The sequence below is a fragment of the Anomaloglossus baeobatrachus genome, chromosome 12 (assembly GCF_048569485.1).
Source record: "Anomaloglossus baeobatrachus isolate aAnoBae1 chromosome 12, aAnoBae1.hap1, whole genome shotgun sequence".
NCBI classification, from domain to species: Eukaryota; Metazoa; Chordata; class Amphibia; order Anura; family Aromobatidae; genus Anomaloglossus; species Anomaloglossus baeobatrachus.
In genome coordinates, this window is record NC_134364.1 from 24,002,830 (window position 1) to 24,023,324 (window position 20,495).

Here is a 20,495-nt window from a genome sequence, read left to right on the forward strand (position 1 = left end):
AAGAAAAGTGGGCAAGGCAAATGGCCAGGGAGAAAAACCCTGATCAGAGCACCAAGATAGGAATATCCTCCACGTCCTGTGGTAGATCTTGGCGGACGTTGGTTTCCTAGCCTGTCTCATAGTGGCAATGACCTCTTGAGATAACCCTGAAGACGCTAGGATCCAGGACTCAACGGCCACACAGTCAGGTTGAGGGCCGCAGAATTCAGATGGAAAAACGGCCCTTGAGACAGCAAGTCTGGTCGGTCTGGTAGTGGCCACGGTTGACCTACCGTGAGATGCCACAGATCTGGGTACCACGACCTCCTTGGCCAGTCTGGAGCGACGAGGATGGCGCGGCGACAGTCGGACCTGATCTTGCGTAACACTCTGGGCTATAGTGCCAGAGGAGGAAACACATAAGGGAGCTGAAACTGCGACCAATCCTGAACTAAGGCGTCTGCCGCCAGAGCTCTGTGATCTTGAGACCGTGCCATGAATGTTGGGACCTTGTTGTTGTGCCGTGACACCATTAGGTCGACGTCCGGCATCCCCCAGCGGCAACAGATCTCCTGAAACACGTCCGGGTGAAGGGACCATTCCCCTGCGTCCATGCCCTGGCGACTGAGAAAGTCTGCTTCCCAGTTTTCTACGCCCGGGATGTGAACTGCGGATATGGTGGAGGCTGTGGCTTCCACCCACATAAGAATCCGCCGGACTTCCTGGAAGGCTTGCCGACTGCGTGTTCCCCCTTGGTGGTTGATGTATGCCACCGCTGTGGAGTTGTCCGACTGAATTCGGATTTGCTGGCCTTCCAGCCACGGCTGGAACGCCTTTAGGGCAAGATACACTGCCCTTATCTCCAGAACATTGATCTGAAGGGAGGACTCTGTCGGAGTCCAGGTTCCCTGAGCCCTGTGGTGGAGAAAAACCGCTCCCCACCCTGACAGGCTCGCGTCCGTCGTGACCACAGCCCATGATGGGGGAAGAAAGGATTTCCCCCCCGACAGAGAAGTGGGGAGAAGCCACCACTGAAGGGAAGCCTTGGCTGCCCGTGAAAGGGAGACTTTCCTGTCGAGGGACGTCGACTTCCTGTCCCATTTTCGGAGAATGTCCCATTGAAGAGGACGCAGATGAAACTGCGCAAAAGGAACTGCCTCCATTGCTGCTACCATCTTCCCTAGGAAGTGCATGAGGCGCCTCAGAGGGTGCGACTGGCCTTGGAGGAGAGATCGCACCCCTGTCTGTAGTGAACGCTGTTTGTCCAGCGGAAGCTTCACTATCGCTGGCAGAGTATGAAACTCCATGCCAAGATATGTCAGAGATTGGGCCGGTGTCAGATTTGACTTTGGAAAATTGATGATCCACCCGAAACTCTGGAGAGTCTCCAGAGCAATGTTCAGGCTGTGTTGGCATGCCACTTGAGTGGGTGCCTTGACAAGCAGATCGTCTAAGTAAGGGATCACCGAGTGTCCCTGAGAGTGTAGGACTGCTACCACTGCTGCCATGACCTTGGTGAAGACCCGTGGGGCTGTCGCCAGGCCGAAAGGTAGTGCCACGAAGTGAAGATGTTCGTCTCCTATGGCGAAACGCAGGAAGCGCTGATGCTCTGGTGCAATCGGTACGTGGAGATAAGCATCTTTGATGTCGATTGATGCTAGGAAATCTCCTTGGGACATTGAGGCGATGACGGAGCGGAGCGATTCCATCCGGAACCGCCTGTTTTTTACGTGTTTGTTGAGCAGTTTTAGGTCCAGAACAGGACGGAAGGATCCGTCCTTTTTCGGTACCACGAACAAGTTGGAGTAAAAACAGTGACCCTGTTGCTGAAGAGGCACAGGGATCACCACCCCTTCCGCCTTCAGAGTGCACACCGCCTGAAGAAGAGCATCGGCTCTCTCGGGGGGCGGGGATGTTCTGAAAAAACGAGTCGGAGGACGAGAGCTGAGCTCTATCCTGTAACCGTGGGATAGAATGTCTCTCACCCATCGGTCTTTTACCTGTGGCAGCCAGGCGTCGCAAAAGCGGGAAAGCCTGCCACCGACCGAGGATGCGGTGTGAGGAGGCCGAAAGTCATGAGGAGGCCGCCTTGGGAGCGGTTCCTCCAGCGGTCTTTTTAGGACGTGACTTAGACCGCCATGCATCGGAGTTCCTCTGATCCTTTTGAGGCCTTTTGGACGAGGAGAACTGAGACCTTCCCGCGGGCCGAAAGGACCGAAACCTCGATTGTACCTTCCGTGGTTGAGGTCTGTTTGGTTTGGACTGGGGTAAGGAAGAGTCCTTTCCCTTGGATTGTTTAATGATTTCATCCAATCGTTCACCAAACAGGCGGTCGCCAGAAAATGGCAAACCGGTTAAGAACTTTTTGGAAGCGGAGTCTGCCTTCCATTCACGTAACCACATGGCCCTGCGGACTGCCACCGAATTGGCGGATGCTACCGCTGTACGGCTCGTAGAGTCCAGGACCGCATTAATGGCGTAGAACGCAAACGCCGACGCCTGAGAGGTTAAGGACACCACTTGCGGAGCAGATGTACGTGTGACTGCATTAATCTGCGCATGACAAGCTGAGATAGCTTGGAGTGCCCATACGGCTGCGAATGCTGGAGCAAAAGACGCGCCGATAGCTTCATAGATGGATTTCAACCAGAGCTCCATCTGTCTGTCAGTGGCATCTTTGAGTGAAGCCCCATCTTCCACTGCAACTATGGATCTAGCCGCCAGTCTGGAGACAGGAGGATCCACCTTAGGACACTGAGCCCAGCCCTTGACAACGTCAGGGGGAAGGGATAACGTGTATCCTTAAGGCGCTTGGAAAAACGCTTATCTGGACAAGCTCGGTGTTTCTGGACTGCCTCTCTGAAGTCAGAGTGATCCAGAAACATACTCAATGGACGCTTGGGAGACCTGAAACGGAATTTCTCCTGCTGAGAAGCTGACTCCTCAATTGTAGGAGCTGGTGGAGAAATATCCAACACCTGATTGATGGTTGCTATAAGGTCATTCACTATGGCGTCACCATCAGGTGTATCCAGGTTAAGCGCGGTCTCAGGATCAGAATCCTGATCTGCTACCTCCTCTTCATCATCCAGAGAGTCTTCCTGCTGAGACCCTGAACAGTGTGATGAAGTCGAGGGAATTTCCCAGCGACCCCGCTTAGGCGGCCTGGGACTGCGGTCCATGTCAGAGACCTCACCCTGGGACCCATGGGTCACCCCAGGAGCACTCTGCAGCTCCAATTGAGGGGGGCCTGGGGTCAATGATTGAACAGTGCCCGGGGCCTGAGTCACCGGTCTGGACTGTAAGGCTTCTAGTATACTAGCAGACCATTTATCCATAGTCTCAGACAGTTTGTCAGCAAACACTGCAAACTCCGTCCCTGTCACCTGGACAGTGGTAGCAGGTGGTTCCACCTGGGCCACCAGTAGCAGAGGCTCCGGCTGAGTAAGTGCCACAGGGGCCGAGCATTGCACACAATGAGGGTCAGTGGAACCTGCCGGTAGTATAGCCGCACATGAGGTACAGTTTGCAATGTAAGCCTGTGCTTTGGCACCCTTGCTATTTGCAGACGACATGCTGTTGTCTCCTCTGAGTACAATCCAGGAGGGTATATAGCCAAAAATCAACAGTGCGACAGTACAGTGTAAATGTATAGCATATAAGCATATATATATATATATGTACACTTCTGCACTCAGTGGGGCCAGCACCTCAGGTGCTGCTTACCGACCGCTCAAAGCGGTTGTGTGATCACCAGAATCCCTGCATGGGCCTCCCAGAGCCTGTTGTCTCTCCTCTCCAGCGTTAGAAGTGCTGACAGGAATGGCTGCCGGCGTTCTGTGGAGAGGAGGGGGCCGTGGGCGTGCCCTAGAAAGTGCGGGAATCTGGAGCCCCAGTGTGCTGTATGAGGGGGGAGGAGGATACAAAGTATGCTCCAACCCTCAGCACTAACGTCCTGTGCAGCGTCCCGCCCTTCCCCTGACTGGCAGGCCTGGGGGCGGGAATATGCGATACTAGGCCGCAAAAGCCGGGGACTAAAGTAATAAGCGCGGCCGGCATATAAGCGCGGTCGGCGCGGTAGTCCCCGGCGCACAAACACACCCAGCGGTGCTGAAGTGTATATGGCCACCAGCGCTCCATGCGCGGTTCCCACGGGGACACAGAGTACCTCACAGCGCGGCCGGCGCGGAAGTCCCCGGCGCACTAACACACCCAGCAGTGCTGCAGTGTGTGTGGCATCAGCGCTCTATGCGCGGTCCCCACGGGGACACAGAGTACCTCACAGTAGCAGGGCCTTGTCCCTGTCGATACTCGGCTCCTGTCAGCAGATTCCCCAGGGGCTGCGGAGGGAGCACGGTCTCATGTGCCTGGAGACCGATTAGGATCCCACTTCACCCAGAGCCCATTAAGGGATGGGGAAGGAAAACAGCATGTGGGCTCCAGCCTCTGTACCCGCAATGGGTACCTCAACCTTAACAACACCGCCGACAAGAGTGGGGTGAGAAGGGAGCATGCTGGGGGCCCTGTTATGGGCCCTCTTTTCTTCCATCCGACATAGTCAGCAGCTGCTGCTGACTAAGATGTGGAGCTATGCGTGGATGTCAGCCTCCTTCGCACAAAGCATAAAAACTGAGGAGCCCGTGATGCACGGGGGGTGTATAGGCAGAAGGGGAGGGGCTTTACACTTTTAAGTGTAATACTTTGTGTGGCCTCCGGAGGCAGAAGCTATACACCCAATTGTCTGGGTCTCCCAATGGAGCGACAAAGAAAAATATATATATATATTAAACTTCAAATAATTAATACACATTGACCTTTGTGCAAAACAGTTCTATTTAATTTTAGCAACGAGCAACAGAAATCGTGAATTGTGACATCGTTGTAGAGAAGACATGGCCGCACACCCAAGAATCATGAGTTGCTGTAATGCCGCTAGGAAGAAATTTCTGTAACTGAATCTGAGAATCTTGGTTAAACATTGTGATCCGCATGTATGAAGCCGCTGCCACTTCACGGTCAACCAAGTGGATCCCTAACTTTAACGACGCCTTAAAGGTGCGGTGCCGTTTGCCAACCACTGCCGCAGCGACAATGCCCCAGCAGGGTAGGTGACCGGTGCTGGTACACCTTTAGGCTATGTGCGCACACAGCGTTTTTTTGACGCTGCGCTTTTGGCCGCTACAAACGCACAAAAACACATAAAAACGCACCCGCTGCAAATACGCGTAAAAACGCACCGGTAAAAACGCATGCATTTTTATCGCGTTTTGGTGCGTTTTTGATCTCTGCGTTTTTCCAATGCATTGCATTGGTGGAAAACGCAGAAAAACTCAGGAAAGAATTGACATGTCCATTTTTTTTTCCAAGCTCAAAAACGCAGCTTAAAAAAAAAAAGTTGTGTGCGGACAGCAAATATTAAAACTCATAGACTTTGCTGGGGAAGCAAAGTCATGCAGTTTTGAGCCCAAAAACGCACCTGAAAAACGTGCAAAAACGCACGAAAAAAAGAGAATTTTGTTTACTTACCGTAAATTCTTTTTCTTATAGTTCCGACATGGGAGACCCAGACCATGGGTGTATAGCTTCTGCCTCCGGAGGACACACAAAGTACTACACTAAAAAGTGTAGCTCCTCCCTCCGAGCATATACACCCCCTGGATGACCACATCTAGCCAGTTTAGTGCAAAAGCTGAAGGAGGACATCCACCCACAAGTAGAGATAGAGTAAAACCCGGAATAACCGGGACCTCTGTCTACAACAACAGCCGGTGAAAACACACGGAACAAGAACTGCCAACAGGCAACAGGGAGGGTGCTGGGTCTCCCATGTCGGAACTATAAGAAAAAGAATTTACGGTAAGTAAACAAAATTCTTTTTCTTCATCGTTTCTTATGGGAGACCCAGACCATGGGACGTTCCAAAGCAGTCCATGGGTGGGAAATAAACAGAAACTGAGAAGTAGGCAAAACCTAACTTCACAAATGGGCGACAACCGCCTGAAGAATGCGTCTGCCCAAGCTCGCATCTGCCGAAGCATGAGCATGCACTTGGTAGTGCTTCGAAAAGGTGTGCAGACTAGACCAAGTGGCAGCCTGACAGACCTGCTGAGCCGTAGCCTGGTGCCTGAAAGCCCAAGAGGCACCAACAGCTCTGGTCGAGTGCGCCTTAATCCCCGGTGGGGGAGGCACCTGAGAACATTGGTAGGCATCGGATATGGCCGACCTAATCCAACGAGCTAGGGTCGGTTTAGAAGCCGAGAGACCCTTGCGCTGACCTGTGGTCAGCACAAAAAGAGAGGTGCACCGCCTAAGAGCAGCGGTGCGTGACACATAGATCCGGAGCGCCCGCACCAAATCTAAAGTATGCAACGCTTTCTCAAAGCGATGCACAGGGGCCGGACAAAGGGAAGGCAATGAAATGTCCTGGTTAAGGTGGAAAGGAGACACCACCTGTGAGGTAAATCCGGAGATATGACGATAAATCATGACATTCAAGTCATGTCAGGAAGCCCTCTCCTGGTGTCACTACCCCCTTCCCTTCACACAACTGGTTTAGCAACAAATCCATGGCCATGTCCTGTGATATGGAAATTAGGTGGCTTTAGGACAATGGATACAGGATGACTCCCTGCCGTCACCCTGTAGTAGGAGCTGCTAGCTAGTTAGCAAGGCTATGGAAATAGCCAGACAGAACGACTCCAGTAAAAAATGGTTCATATCTCGCAAGCCATATTTCCGATAAATATGGCAACCATAAAAATGGTGTCTCCGCATGTGGACGATGCCGGCACCCCCTTTTTATGGGAACAGGACATTGGGAAATGCCCCAGGCGTGATATCAGCCATATGGGAACTCGTAGACAGGTCATGAGTCCCCTCGTTCTGCAGCTAAATTCATAACTGTCACAATGAGAGCATTGGCGTCCGTCTACGACGCTCCCAGGCACAGTTATGGCCAAAATCCCCTTTTCTGGATAATTCTGATCCATGCAGGGGGAGTGGCAGTGCTTCCCCGTGAGGTCACTAAGGTAGGAGGAGACCTGGATTTGCCCAGGTTGATAACCCTGCTTCGGCCATTTTCCAAGGTTCTTCTGCTCGGGGGCCTGGTTGGGACAGACCTGTGAGAGAGTTCCTGGAAACCTGGTCTACAGCGCCCCCCTGTGGCCAGACGCACAAGGTAACTGATTGAATTGCATACCTGTTGTAAACCATGCTTTATCTGTAACTGTACTCTGACATATGTATATTCTGTAGATTCCCTATTGTATATATTGTAGTTCTAGTGTGCTTTAGGCTGATTAAAGTATATAATTAATCTTGGGCTGTTCTGTTATCTCGATCTTGAATCCCACGTCTGTGTGTTCGGCTAATAGTTACCGTGAAGCGGTTGGTGGCAGCGAGTTGTGCCAAGGATTATTGTGGGGAGGCCAGTGAGATTCGGGAAGATATTATATATTCCGCCCGCGGAGGTCGGGGGAATATATACCTTACTCTCACCGGGGACCCTTCAATAATCGGCATAAGTAGTATAGCGGCCTCCTTGCTTATTGTCGGGCAATTCCATAATTGGCCTGACTATAAGAGGGGCGCTAGAGAGCGCGTCACGTGCTCTGTCTGTCGGTCGGGAGGTATAAAGGAGGGGTGACCCCCACTTGTTACCCCCCGATTGTGACGTACTGGTAGCCAGCGCGGGGGATTTCTGAGTGACCCCCCCGGTGGTTTGTGACATATTGGTGGCAGCGGTGGGATTTCTGAGTGACCCCCCCGGTGGTTTGTGACATATTGGTGGCATAGCGGTGGGATCGAGATAATAGTGTGTGTGAGTGTGAGACCCATACTCCCAGACACTAAAGACTGCCTGCAGCAGCTGTGGCTGCTGGGGTCTTCAGACTAGCTCAACACTAGAGTGTCAGAGTGCAGATACTGTAAGGTGTGTGGAGGCATCAGGTGTCAGTTCTGTGTCAGTGACCAAAGTCTGCAACAATGGCTGATAGCACCAGGAGCAAAGCCAAAGGAATGGCCGATGCTCAGGCCAGAGACGATGAGGAGGTTGTCCACGAGCCCTCCAGGAGCTCGACGCCAGAAAACCGTTCTGCCGAGGACATTGCACAACCGGGCACTGCTGGACAAGATGAGGAGGAGCTCGCCCAAGGTTCCTCAACGAGCCAGATGCCAGCCCTCCGCTCTGCAATGGACAGTGAAGCACCAGGCTCCGCAGCGGGCCGCAGATCACCACGTGCCATTCCACCGAGCCTGGGAGGCTCGGATAGCCTTCTTCAAATGGCTATGGCCCTTCTCCAGGCTGGAGACCGGGATACCTACGAGATACTCATGGCAGAGCGCAGGGCAGAGCGGCAGGCAGCGCGTGAAGAGCGCCAGGCAGAGCGTGACTACCAGCTGCAGCTAGCTCAGCTCCGGCCCTCATCAGCCACACGTGACCTTCAAGACACCAAACTTCCAAAGGTCCGTGTTGAGGACTTCCCAGTGCTGGAGAAGGATGGAGACTTGGACTCTTTCTTGACTGCTTTTGAGCGGACTTGCTTGCAGCACCATCTGAACAAGGACCAGTGGGCCAAATACCTGACCCCCCGTTTAAGGGGTAAGGCCCTGGATATCCTTGGGGACTTGCCTGCTGAGGCAGATCAGGGCTACGACACCATCAAGCGGGCCCTGATCCAACAGTACAACCTCACCCCGGAGTCCTACCGCAAGAAGTTCCGGAGCCTACAGAAGGGACCAAAGGACTCCTGGGCTGACCACAGGCGGGCACTTGCCCGAGCTGCCGACCACTGGACCCAAGGCCTGCAGCTTTCCACCGGACCGGAGATCCTGGACTTGTTCATCACGGAGCAACTCTTGTGGAACTGCCCTGAGGATCTCCGCCAGTTCATCCGAGACCAGAAGCCAAAGGGGTCCACGGCTACAGCTGCCCTTGCCGATGACTACACCAACAACCGGGCCCCTGAGGCCAGGAGAGCGGCCACCAGCAGCACCTGGAGAGGGGGTAAGATGAATTCTGCGACTGCCCCACCTGCCCCTAGACTGCAGGGGGTGTCCCCCTCAACTCCCCTCTCCAGGCCCGTGGCGGAACCAAGACGGTGCCACCAGTGCAACCTACCTGGACACTTCAAGGCCATGTGCCCTCAGCGTCCCAAGGCCCCGGCTCCGTCCCCGTCCCAAGGGCCGCCCAAGGTGTATTGTGTGGGTGGGGGTGGTGGTAGGTCCCTGGACAGCTTCCAACCTGTCACCGTCGGCCAGTCTGTGACCATAGGACTGCGAGACAGCGCCTCGGAGGTGACTCTGGTGCGGCCTGAGATGGTGTCCCCCCAAGACTTGATCCCTGGAAAAACCCTCGCTGTCTCTGGGATTGGAGGCATTGACCCGGCGCTGCCTGTTGCTGACATTTATGTGGACTGGGGCGCAGGGCGAGGGGTGAGGGAGGTGGGGGTAACTGATCGGATCCCTGCAAACGTGCTACTTGGGACAGATTTGGGGCAGATAACCTCCCAGTTTGGGCCCCAACCAAGGGCTGAATCTTCAGCCCGTACTGACATGACTCCTAACAATGTTAATGTGTTATCTATGAATGATGTAAGGGAGGAGGGAGTGAACTCTGATATTTCTGCTTGCACAGACACCATAGACACACACACAGCTGCAGCTGTGACAGGGGAGGGGGTCAGAGAAAGGTGTGACAATGCCTCTACAAGTAACCAGCCTGTGAGCTGGGATCTGTTGCCCTCTGCAGGGATAAGCAGAGAGCAGGGTGCTGCAGGGGGAGGACCAGTGTGTGGGGTGGGGGCTACCACAGCAAATGTGGGGTCCCCAGAGATTTCACAGCGGGGTTCTGTTGCTGCAGGAGGGGAACAGGCAGGTGAGATTGGGGCCAGTCCAGGAGCGGAAGTGCTCCCAGGTAAGATCTCGGTGCATGGTTCCCCCACAACCGGGGTGTCAGGAAGCCAGGTGGGTCTGCCTGAACCGGCGACTTGGTCAGGAACGGAGGAGGAGCAGGCACGACCCACGGTCGCAGCGGCTGTGGCCGCTGTCACCCGCAGTGGGAGTGCTGGAAGCCAAGGGGCCTCCCGGAGGTCCGATAGCTCTTCCCCTTCTGACCAAGTGGCAGCCGAGTCAGGTGGAGGCCAGGACACAGGTCCCGGGGTACTGACTGAAGATGTGACAGTCTCGTCGATTCTGGCCACATCTAGTCAGGAGTTTCAGGCAGCGTTAGAAGCTGACGACAGCCTGAAAGCTCTAAAGGAGCAGGCGGCACAGCCTCCCTCGGACTCGGACCCGGAGCGAGTGGTCTGGGACCAAGGACGGCTGTACCGGGCCACGGTCCAGCAGGGTTCACCGGAGGCGTGGCCCAGGGACCGACAGTTGGTGGTACCCTATCCGTTCCGGACGGAGTTGTTGCGGATCGCACATGAGATTCCGATGGCCGGACACCTAGGGATCGCTAAGACCAAGGCCAGGTTAAACCAGCATTTCTACTGGCCAAAAATGGGGGCCGATGTGGCTGCCTACTGCCGTTCGTGTGAAACCTGTCAGAGAGTGGGGAAGGCGGGGCCACGCCCCAAAGCCCCACTGGTATCTCTGCCCATCATCGATGAGCCTTTCAGGAGGGTGGCTGTGGATCTGGTCGGCCCGCTGGCCATCCCCAGCAGCTCCGGGAAACGCTTCATACTGACGGTAGTGGACTATGCCACCCGGTACCCAGAAGCAGTGGCCTTGTCGTCCATTCGGGCTGACAAGGTGGCCACCGCATTGCTGGAGATTTTCTCCCGAGTGGGTTTTCCCCAGGAAATGCTCACTGACCGGGGGACCCAATTCATGTCCCAGCTGATGGAGACCCTCTGTAAGCAAGTCCAGGTGCGACATCTGGTGGCCAGCCCGTACCATCCACAGACTAATGGCCTGTGCGAGCGGTTCAATGGCACCTTGAAGCAGATGCTTAAGATGTTGGTCGACTCCCATGGGCGTGACTGGGAGCGGTATCTCCCACACCTGTTATTTGCTTACCGGGAGGTTCCACAGGCCTCAACAGGATTCTCACCGTTTGAGCTCCTGTACGGGCGACGTGTGCGGGGCCCCCTGGCTCTGGTGAAAGAGGCTTGGGAAGGGGATTTGGCCACCCCTGGAGTGTCGGTTATCGAGTATGTCATGCGCTTCCGGGACAAAATGCAGGCCTTGACGCAACTGGTACACGACAATATGGCTCAAGCCCAGGCCGATCAGAAGCGTTGGTACGACCAGAACGCTTGTGAGAGGACCTACCAAGTGGGTCAAGAGGTGTGGGTACTGGTCCCCGTACCACAGGACAAGCTTCAGGCAGCCTGGGAAGGCCCATACCTCGTGTACCAGCAGCTCAACCCTGTGACGTACCTGGTCACCCTGGACCCTGCCCGTGGAAGGCGGAAGCCCTTCCATGTGAACATGATGAAGGCACATCATGAGCGGGAGGCATGTGCGCTCCCCGTGTGCAACCTGCCCGAGGAGGGAGAAGCGGAAACCCTCTTGGATATGCTAGCCCAGGTTAGGGCAGGCGGATCCCTTGAGGATGTGGAGGTTGGCCACCAGCTCTTGGAGGACCAACGGTCCCAGCTGTGGGCCACCCTACACCCCTTCCGGGGGTTGTTTACCAACCAGCCCGGAAGGACTGACTTGGCTGTCCATCACGTGGACACTGGGGATCATCCCCCGATCCGGCGTTCAGCATATCGGGTCTCCCTGGAGGTGCAGCAACACATGCGCCAGGAGATTGACGAGATGCTGGAGCTGGGGGTGATCCAGGCATCCAACAGCGCTTGGGCCTCGCCTGTAGTCCTCGTCCCTAAGAAGGACCGAACCACTCGGTTCTGCGTGGACTACAGGGGGCTCAATGCTGTCACGGTCGCCGATGCGTACCCAATGCCACGCATCGATGACCTGCTCGATCAGTTGGCCGGGGCTCAGTACCTGACCATCATGGACCTGAGCCGGGGATATTGGCAGATCCCCCTGACTCGCAAGGCCAGGGAACGCTCTGCCTTTATTACCCCATTTGGACTGTACGAGTCCACGGTGATGCCATTCGGGATGAGGAATGCCCCTGCCACTTTCCAGCGGATGGTCAACACCCTGCTCAAGGGACTTGAAGGGTACGCGGCCGCGTACCTGGATGACATTGCCGTCTTCAGTCCCACCTGGGAGGACCACCTAGAGCATCTAGCACAGGTGCTCAGGCGGATCCACCGGGCAGGTCTGACCATCAAGCCGGGAAAGTGTCAGCTGGCCATGAGCGAGGTCCAGTACCTCGGTCACCGGGTAGGTGGGGGAACGCTGAAGCCCGAGCCTGAGAAAGTGGAGGCCATCGCATCCTGGCCCACCCCCAGGACCAAGAAGCAGGTGATGTCCTTCTTGGGGACCGCTGGGTACTATAGGAGGTTTGTTCCACGCTATAGTAGCCTGGCAAAGCCCTTGACGGACCTCACCAAGAAGAAGCTGCCCTCTGCAGTCGATTGGACAATGGACTGCGAGACAGCCTTCCGGGCCCTAAAGGACGCCCTGTCCAGCCCGCCCGTGCTACAGGCAGCCGACTTCACGCGGCCGTTTGTAGTACAGACCGACGCCAGTGACTTCGGCCTCGGTGCGGTGCTCAGCCAGGTGGACTCTGCGAGCCAAGAGCACCCAGTCTTGTACCTGAGCAGGAAGCTGTTACCAAGGGAAGTTGCCTATTCCACGATGGAGAAGGAGTGCCTGGCCATAGTGTGGGCCCTGCAGCGTCTGCAACCCTATCTATACGGGCGCCACTTCATCGTGGAGACGGACCACAATCCCCTCAGCTGGTTGCACACCGTCTCTGGGACGAATGGGCGATTGTTGCGATGGAGCCTTGCGCTCCAGCAATACGACTTCACCATTCGCCACAAAAGGGGCCGTGACCACGGTAACGCAGACGGGCTGTCCCGACAAGGAGAGGTCGCGGACGGGCGCACGGGGGAACACCGGAGTGTGCTGCCCCCTAGCGCCCTCAAAAGGGGGGAGGTGTGAGGTAAATCCGGAGATATGACGATAAATCATGACATTCAAGTCATGTCAGGAAGCCCTCTCCTGGTGTCACTACCCCCTTCCCTTCACACAACTGGTTTAGCAACAAATCCATGGCCATGTCCTGTGATATGGAAATTAGGTGGCTTTAGGACAATGGATACAGGATGACTCCCTGCCGTCACCCTGTAGTAGGAGCTGCTAGCTAGTTAGCAAGGCTATGGAAATAGCCAGACAGAACGACTCCAGTAAAAAATGGTTCATATCTCGCAAGCCATATTTCCGATAAATATGGCAACCATAAAAATGGTGTCTCCGCATGTGGACGATGCCGGCACCCCCTTTTTATGGGAACAGGACATTGGGAAATGCCCCAGGCGTGATATCAGCCATATGGGAACTCGTAGACAGGTCATGAGTCCCCTCGTTCTGCAGCTAAATTCATAACTGTCACAATGAGAGCATTGGCGTCCGTCTACGACGCTCCCAGGCACAGTTATGGCCAAAATCCCCTTTTCTGGATAATTCTGATCCATGCAGGGGGAGTGGCAGTGCTTCCCCGTGAGGTCACTAAGGTAGGAGGAGACCTGGATTTGCCCAGGTTGATAACCCTGCTTCGGCCATTTTCCAAGGTTCTTCTGCTCGGGGGCCTGGTTGGGACAGACCTGTGAGAGAGTTCCTGGAAACCTGGTCTACAGCGCCCCCCTGTGGCCAGACGCACAAGGTAACTGATTGAATTGCATACCTGTTGTAAACCATGCTTTATCTGTAACTGTACTCTGACATATGTATATTCTGTAGATTCCCTATTGTATATATTGTAGTTCTAGTGTGCTTTAGGCTGATTAAAGTATATAATTAATCTTGGGCTGTTCTGTTATCTCGATCTTGAATCCCACGTCTGTGTGTTCGGCTAATAGTTACCGTGAAGCGGTTGGTGGCAGCGAGTTGTGCCAAGGATTATTGTGGGGAGGCCAGTGAGATTCGGGAAGATATTATATATTCCGCCCGCGGAGGTCGGGGGAATATATACCTTACTCTCACCGGGGACCCTTCAATAATCGGCATAAGTAGTATAGCGGCCTCCTTGCTTATTGTCGGGCAATTCCATAATTGGCCTGACTATAAGAGGGGCGCTAGAGAGCGCGTCACGTGCTCTGTCTGTCGGTCGGGAGGTATAAAGGAGGGGTGACCCCCACTTGTTACCCCCCGATTGTGACGTACTGGTAGCCAGCGCGGGGGATTTCTGAGTGACCCCCCCGGTGGTTTGTGACACCACCTTAGGGAGAAAGTCCGGAGTCGGACGGAGAACCACCTTGTCTTGGTGAAAAACCAAAAAGGGAAACTCCGAAAAGAGCGCAGCCAAATCAGAGACTCTCCTGAGAGAAGTTATGGCCACCAGAAAGACGACTTTCTGTGAAAGTCGAAACAAAGAAACCTCCCTAAGAGGCTCAAAGGGGGGTTTCTGTAAGGCCGTGAGGACCAGATTAAGGTCCCAGGGATCCAGAGGCCGCCGGTAAGGCGGAATGATGTGAGATGCGCCCTGCATGAAGGTGCGCACCTGGGCCAGTCGGGCGATACGCCGCTGGAACAATACCGACAGAGCCGAGACCTGTCCCTTGAGGGAATTGAGGGATAGTCCTAGCTGCAGACCGGACTGTAGAAAGGACAGGATGGTCGGCAAGGAAAACGGCCAAGGAGCATGGCCGGAAGAGCGACACCAGGACAGGAAAATTCTCCAAGTCCTGTGGTAAATCCTGGCCGAGGAAGACTTCCGAGCCTGAGTCATAGTAGAGATGACCTCGGAAGGAATGCCTGAAGCCGTCAGGATCCAGGACTCAAGAGCCACGCCGTCAATCTGAGAGCCGCAGAATTCTGGCGGAAAAACGGACCTTGTGAGAGAAGGTCTGGGCGGTCCGGGAGATGCCACGGCACCTCTACGGACAGACGGAGCAGGTCTGGGTACCAAGCTCGCCTGGGCCAGTCTGGAGCAATGATTATGACCCGACGGCCCTCCATTCTGATCTTGCGCAGGACTCTGGGCAAGAGAGCTAGAGGGGGAAACACGTAGGCCAGACGGAACTGGGACCAATCCTGAACCAGCGCGTCCGCCGCCAAGGCCTGAGGATCGTGGGAGCGAGCCACGTAAACCGGGACCTTGTTGTTGTGCCGGGATGCCATTAGATCCACTTCCGGAGTGCCCCACTTGCGGCAGATTGACCGGAACACTGCCGGATGCAGGGCCCACTCGCCGCTGTCCACGGTTTGACGGCTGAGATAATCTGCCTCCCAGTTTTCTACGCCTGGGATGTGGACTGCGGATATGGTGGACTTGGAGTCCTCCGTCCACTGAAGGATACGTTGAACTTCCAACATTGCTAGGCGGCTGCGAGTCCCGCCCTGGTGATTGATGTAGGCAACTGCTGTCGCGTTGTCTGACTGGACTCGAATGTGCTTGCCCGCAAACAGGTGGTGAAAGGCTACGAGAGCTAGGAGCACAGCTCTGATTTCCAGCACATTGATCGAGAGGGCTGATTCGGACGGAGTCCAAGTGCCCTGTGCTCGGTGGTGGAGAAACACTGCTCCCCAGCCGGATAGACTGGCATCCGTGGTGAGAATCACCCAGGACGGGGCCAGAAAGGAGTGTCCCTGGGACAGAGAGAGGGGCCGAAGCCACCACTGAAGAGAGCTCCTGGTCTGTGGCGACAGAGCCACTAGCCTGTGCAAGGAAGAGGTCCGCTTGTCCCAACAGCGGAGAATGTCCAGCTGCAGGGGACGCAGATGGAACTGGGCAAAGGGAACCGCTTCCATTGACGCCACCATCTGACCCAGCACCTGCATGAGGTGCCTGATGGAATGACGGCGGGGCTTCAACAGAGAGCGCACCGCTAGTGAAGGGACTGCTGTTTGACTAAGGGCAGCTTCACAAGTGCCGGCAGAGTCTCGAATTGCATCCCTAGGTACGTAGGTTTCTGGGTCGGGGTCAGAGTGGACTTGGGCAGATTGACAAGCCACCCGAATTGAACAAGCGTGGCGAGAGTGAGCGAGACACTCCGCTGACAGTCTGCGCTGGATGAAGCCTTGACTAGAAGGTCGTCCAGGTAAGGAATCACTGCCAACCCCTGGAGGTGCAGAACCGCAACCACTGCTGCCATGACCTTGGTGAATACACGAGGGGCCGTGGCTAACCCGAAGGGGAGAGCCACGAATTGGAAATGTTCCTCTCCGATTGCAAAACGTAGCCAACGCTGGTGTGAAACTGCAATTGGCACATGCAGATAGGCATCTCTGATGTCGATGGATGCTAGAAAATCTCCTTGGGTCATTGAGGCAATGACCGATCGCAGAGATTCCATGCGAAAGTGCCGCACCTGAACATGCTTGTTGAGAAGCTTGAGATCCAGGATGGGCCAGAAGGAACCGTCCTTCTTGGGGACTAGGAAGAGGTTTGAGTAAAAAACCTCTGAACCGTTCCCGGGCGGGAACCGGAACAATTACTCCGTTGGCCTGCAAGGATGCCACGGCCTGAGAGAAGGCGGCGGGTTTGGAGCAGGGGGGAGTGGACAGAAAAAATCTGTTTGGCGGGCTGGAAGAAAATTCTATCCTGTAGCCGTGGGAGATGATATCCCGCACCCACTGATCGGAGACGTGTTGGAACCACACGTCGCCAAAGTGGGAGAGCCTGCCACCGACCAAGGACGTTGCTGGCGCAGTCAGATAGTCAAGAGGAGGCTGCCTTAGTGGCAGCAGCTCCTCCGCTCTTCTGAGGACGCGGCTTCGTGCGCCAGCTGGGTTTTCGATCCTTGGCTGAGTTAGTGGACGAGGCTGAGGGCTTAGAGGATGACCAGTTAGAGGAACGAAAGGAACGAAACCTCGACTGGTTCCTGCCCTGGACAGGTTTCCTGGTTTTAGTTTGTGGCAAGGAAGTACTCTTCCCGCCAGTAGCTTCCTTAATAATTTCATCCAGTTGTTCACCGAACAGCCGGGACCCAGCAAATGGGAGCCCAGCAAGGTACTTCTTGGAAGAAGCGTCTGCTTTCCACTCTCGAAGCCACAAGATCCTGCGGATCGCGAGGGAATTAGCGGAAGCCACCGCCGTGCGGTGAGAAGCCTCCAGCATGGCAGACATGGCATAGGATGAAAAAGCCGAAGCCTGGGAAGTTAAGGCAACCATTTCGGGCATAGAGTCCCTGGTGAGGGAATGCATCTCCTCCAGAGAAGCAGAGACGGCCTTAAGAGCCCACACCGCTGCAAAAGACGGGGAGAACGAGGCCCCTGCCGCCTCATATACAGATTTGGCCAGAAGGTCAACCTGGCGGTCAGTGGGATCCTTAAGTGAGGTGCCATCGGCCACAGATACAACTGTCCGGGCTGAGATTCTAGACACCGGAGGATCTACCTTTGGTGAATGAGCCCACTCCTTGACCACCTCTGGTGGAAAGGGAAAACGGTCATCAGAACTACGCTTTGGGAAGCGTTTGTCAGGACAGGCCCTGGGCTTGGTCACAGTGGCCTGAAAACTGGAGTGGTTAAAAAAACATACTCCTTGCTCTCTTAGGTGAGGTAAACTGGTGTTTTTCTACCAGAGAGGCTTGTTCCTCTGACACTGGTGGATTGAGGTCCAGTACGGAATTAATGGACGCAATCAAGTCACTAACATCCGCATCCCCTTCAGATAGATCAATGGGGTACATAGAGGTAGCGTCCGAGTCCACAGTAAAGGCATCCTCCTCGCCCTGCGATTCAGCTCGTGAATCAGAGCCGTGGGACGAGAAAGGAGAAGAGTCCCTGCGTCTCCGTTTAGGAGGACGGGGTCTGGGAACAGATGAAAAATCCTTTGTGAGCTCTGCAGAGCGAGTCGGAGCAGCAGAGGCGCCCTGAGAAGGGGGCTGATGCATGGTCAGCAGAGTCCGGGACAGCTGTCCCATGGAGTCGGCAAAGGACTGGGAGATAGCTTTAGAAAACGATGCTACCCAAGCCGGGGGTTCAGCCACCGGGGCCGGAGCAGCCGGAGGGACCCCTGGGGAGACTCCAGGCTGAGGCACCACCATGTTAGAGCAGGCATCGCAATGTGGATATGTGCTCGGTTCAGGCAGTACGAGCTTACATGCAGTGCATATAGGGTACAGCCTTGCTCCTTGTGAGAGACATGCCGCTGAGGTGGAGGCTCTGCAGTAAAGAACACACTCCTTCAGAATGACCCCCAGAGAGTGTATAATAAAGTCCACAACCAGAGGTTGTGGCTTACCAGACCGTTTTGTGTGCCCTCCGGATTCCACAGCTTGGACCCCCAGACAGATGCAGAGCTGCAGCAGCCAGCGCCGATCAGTGTGTAAACGCTGATAAAATGGCGCCAGAGTGAGGAGGGGGGGCGGAGTTTAGGCCAAGAGCGGGAACCGGAGGGCCAAGGAGAAATACAGGGGAGGGAAACATCTCCTCAGAGAGGAGTGTCCTCCCCTCTGCTGAACGGCCGGTGGGCGGCGCCGCACTGTTCCCCTGCATGACTGACATGCAGGGGCAGTGAAAACGAAACTAGGCCGCAGCCGAAGCCGGGGCCTAAATTTTCTCATGCGGCCGACGAGCAGGCACCCTCGGCGCGGTTCTCAGGAGAAACCAGAGAACCGGCCGGAAATCACAGCACAGTGACATAACACACTCTCCCCACAATAAATGCACAAGGGACCCTTCAATAACGTCTCAATACTTAGCTTATGAGACGCAGGGCCAGGTCCCTGAGGGGTGAGTGCTCCGTCCGGCAGGGTCCTGAAAGGGCTGCGGATGGAGACCGGTCTCCTGCAAAGCAGAGAGAACCGTGATGGCTCCCACTTCAAGCCAGAGCCCGAGGGATGGTGAAGGAGCGCGGCATGTAAGGCTCCAGCCTTGTAAATCAACCTTAACAGCACCGCCGACACAGTGGGGTGAGAAGGGACATGCCGGGAGTCCAGCTTGGACCCGCTTTTCTTCCAACTCTTTGAAATCAAAAATCAAAAATCAGATGAGAATGCATGTGTGTGTGTGATCCTCCTGAACACAAAGCATTGAACTGGCTAGATGTGGTCATCCAGGGGGTGTATATGCTCGGAGGGAGGAGCTACACTTTTTAGTGTAGTACTTTGTGTGTCCTCCGGAGGCAGAAGCTATACACCCATGGTCTGGGTCTCCCATAAGGAACGATGAAGAAATGCACTGTGTGCACATAGCCTTGCTAGTCTGAAGCAGGGGTTTGTAAATGGACATGACAGAGCCACAAAGACCAAATATCCCACATTTTATGGAAGGTTTACTGTGCAGGTAGAGCAAATAAGATAGGTTGATACTGACCTCAGCTGCTGGGGGTTCTCGAGGACCCCGACCACCCAATAATGATCAGACTTTCCTTTGCAATGTTCCCTGGTGTTGCACACGGGGGTCCACGTATGTCCCAGAGATCTGTTCAGTAGCCGCACGACGCCCTCCGAATCTACGTAACAGGGGCTCCCTGATAGGAAAATACACCGGCTACAGTCATCCAGTTATGCCTCTAACAACCTGAGATTGCCCTGTTTGTGTATGTGGAATGATAAACCAAATCTAAAACCTTTACCGGGTTCAGCCTCCAAAAATGATCACCTATCCCCAGGATGGATCAGAATTGTTAGATGGGAGTGGGATAACGAGTAATCACCAGAACGGAGGACGTATTTACCTCCGAAGATTAGGGCCAGGAGGTGCAAGTGGCCGATTATTGGGGAGCGGAGCTTATTCTGCGCTGCTGTCGAGCCTTATACAAAGGCCAAGACCTAACTATCAGCAGAAATGCCGGCTACTTGTGTTTTCCGTGCAGATCCCCGCACGCTGCTATACTCGTTAACAGATTCAATCTGCTTCTATGAATGAAAAATTAAATTACACTAGAAATGGATCCGCAGCGTCTTCCACTGCCATTATTGCACAATTTGTGGTTCTTCCTGGAAATACATATCCGTCAGTAATTGTATGTCAGGCCGCTAATTATCTGCATATGTTAATTAGACAAATTAAACGAAAGCAGAAAGACGCGGCTGGTGAACCGGGAGCCTGGTGCCATCTTGTGGCCAACTACTGAACTGCATGGACCATAAATCTTTTTCTCAGAGTAGACAAATGTATGAAGATTAGAGTTGAGTGGACTGGCAATAATCCGGGTCCGGCGGATCCGCGGCGGGTTGACAAAGAAGTTCGGATCCGATCCGGAATCCGGCCCTATATAGGTCAATGAGGAGCGGAATACGGGACGAGGGGGAGGGAGGGGGAGAGGGTGAGGGAGGGTGAGGGGGAGGAAGGGGGAGCGGGAGGGGGAGGGAGGGGGAGGGGAAGGGAGGGGGACGGGGAGGGAGGGGGAGGGGGAGGGAGGGTGAGGGGGAGGGAGGGTGAGGGGGAGGGAGGGTGAGAGGGAGGGTGAGGGGGAGGGAGGGTGAGGGGGAGGGAGGGGGAGGGAAGGGGGGGAGGGGGAGGGAAGGGGGGGAGGGGGA

At 55.0% G+C, this 20,495-nt stretch overlaps 1 protein-coding gene across 1 annotated transcript in view; it reads right to left on the reverse strand.

Annotated features, from left to right (window-relative positions):
* Positions 1-20,495, reverse strand: part of WDHD1 (WD repeat and HMG-box DNA binding protein 1) — a 152,772-nt gene that overhangs the window by 61,669 nt on the left and 70,608 nt on the right. The window contains 1 exon segment of the mRNA XM_075330592.1: positions 19,327-19,483. Coding sequence (XP_075186707.1) covers positions 19,327-19,483 — 157 coding nt within the window.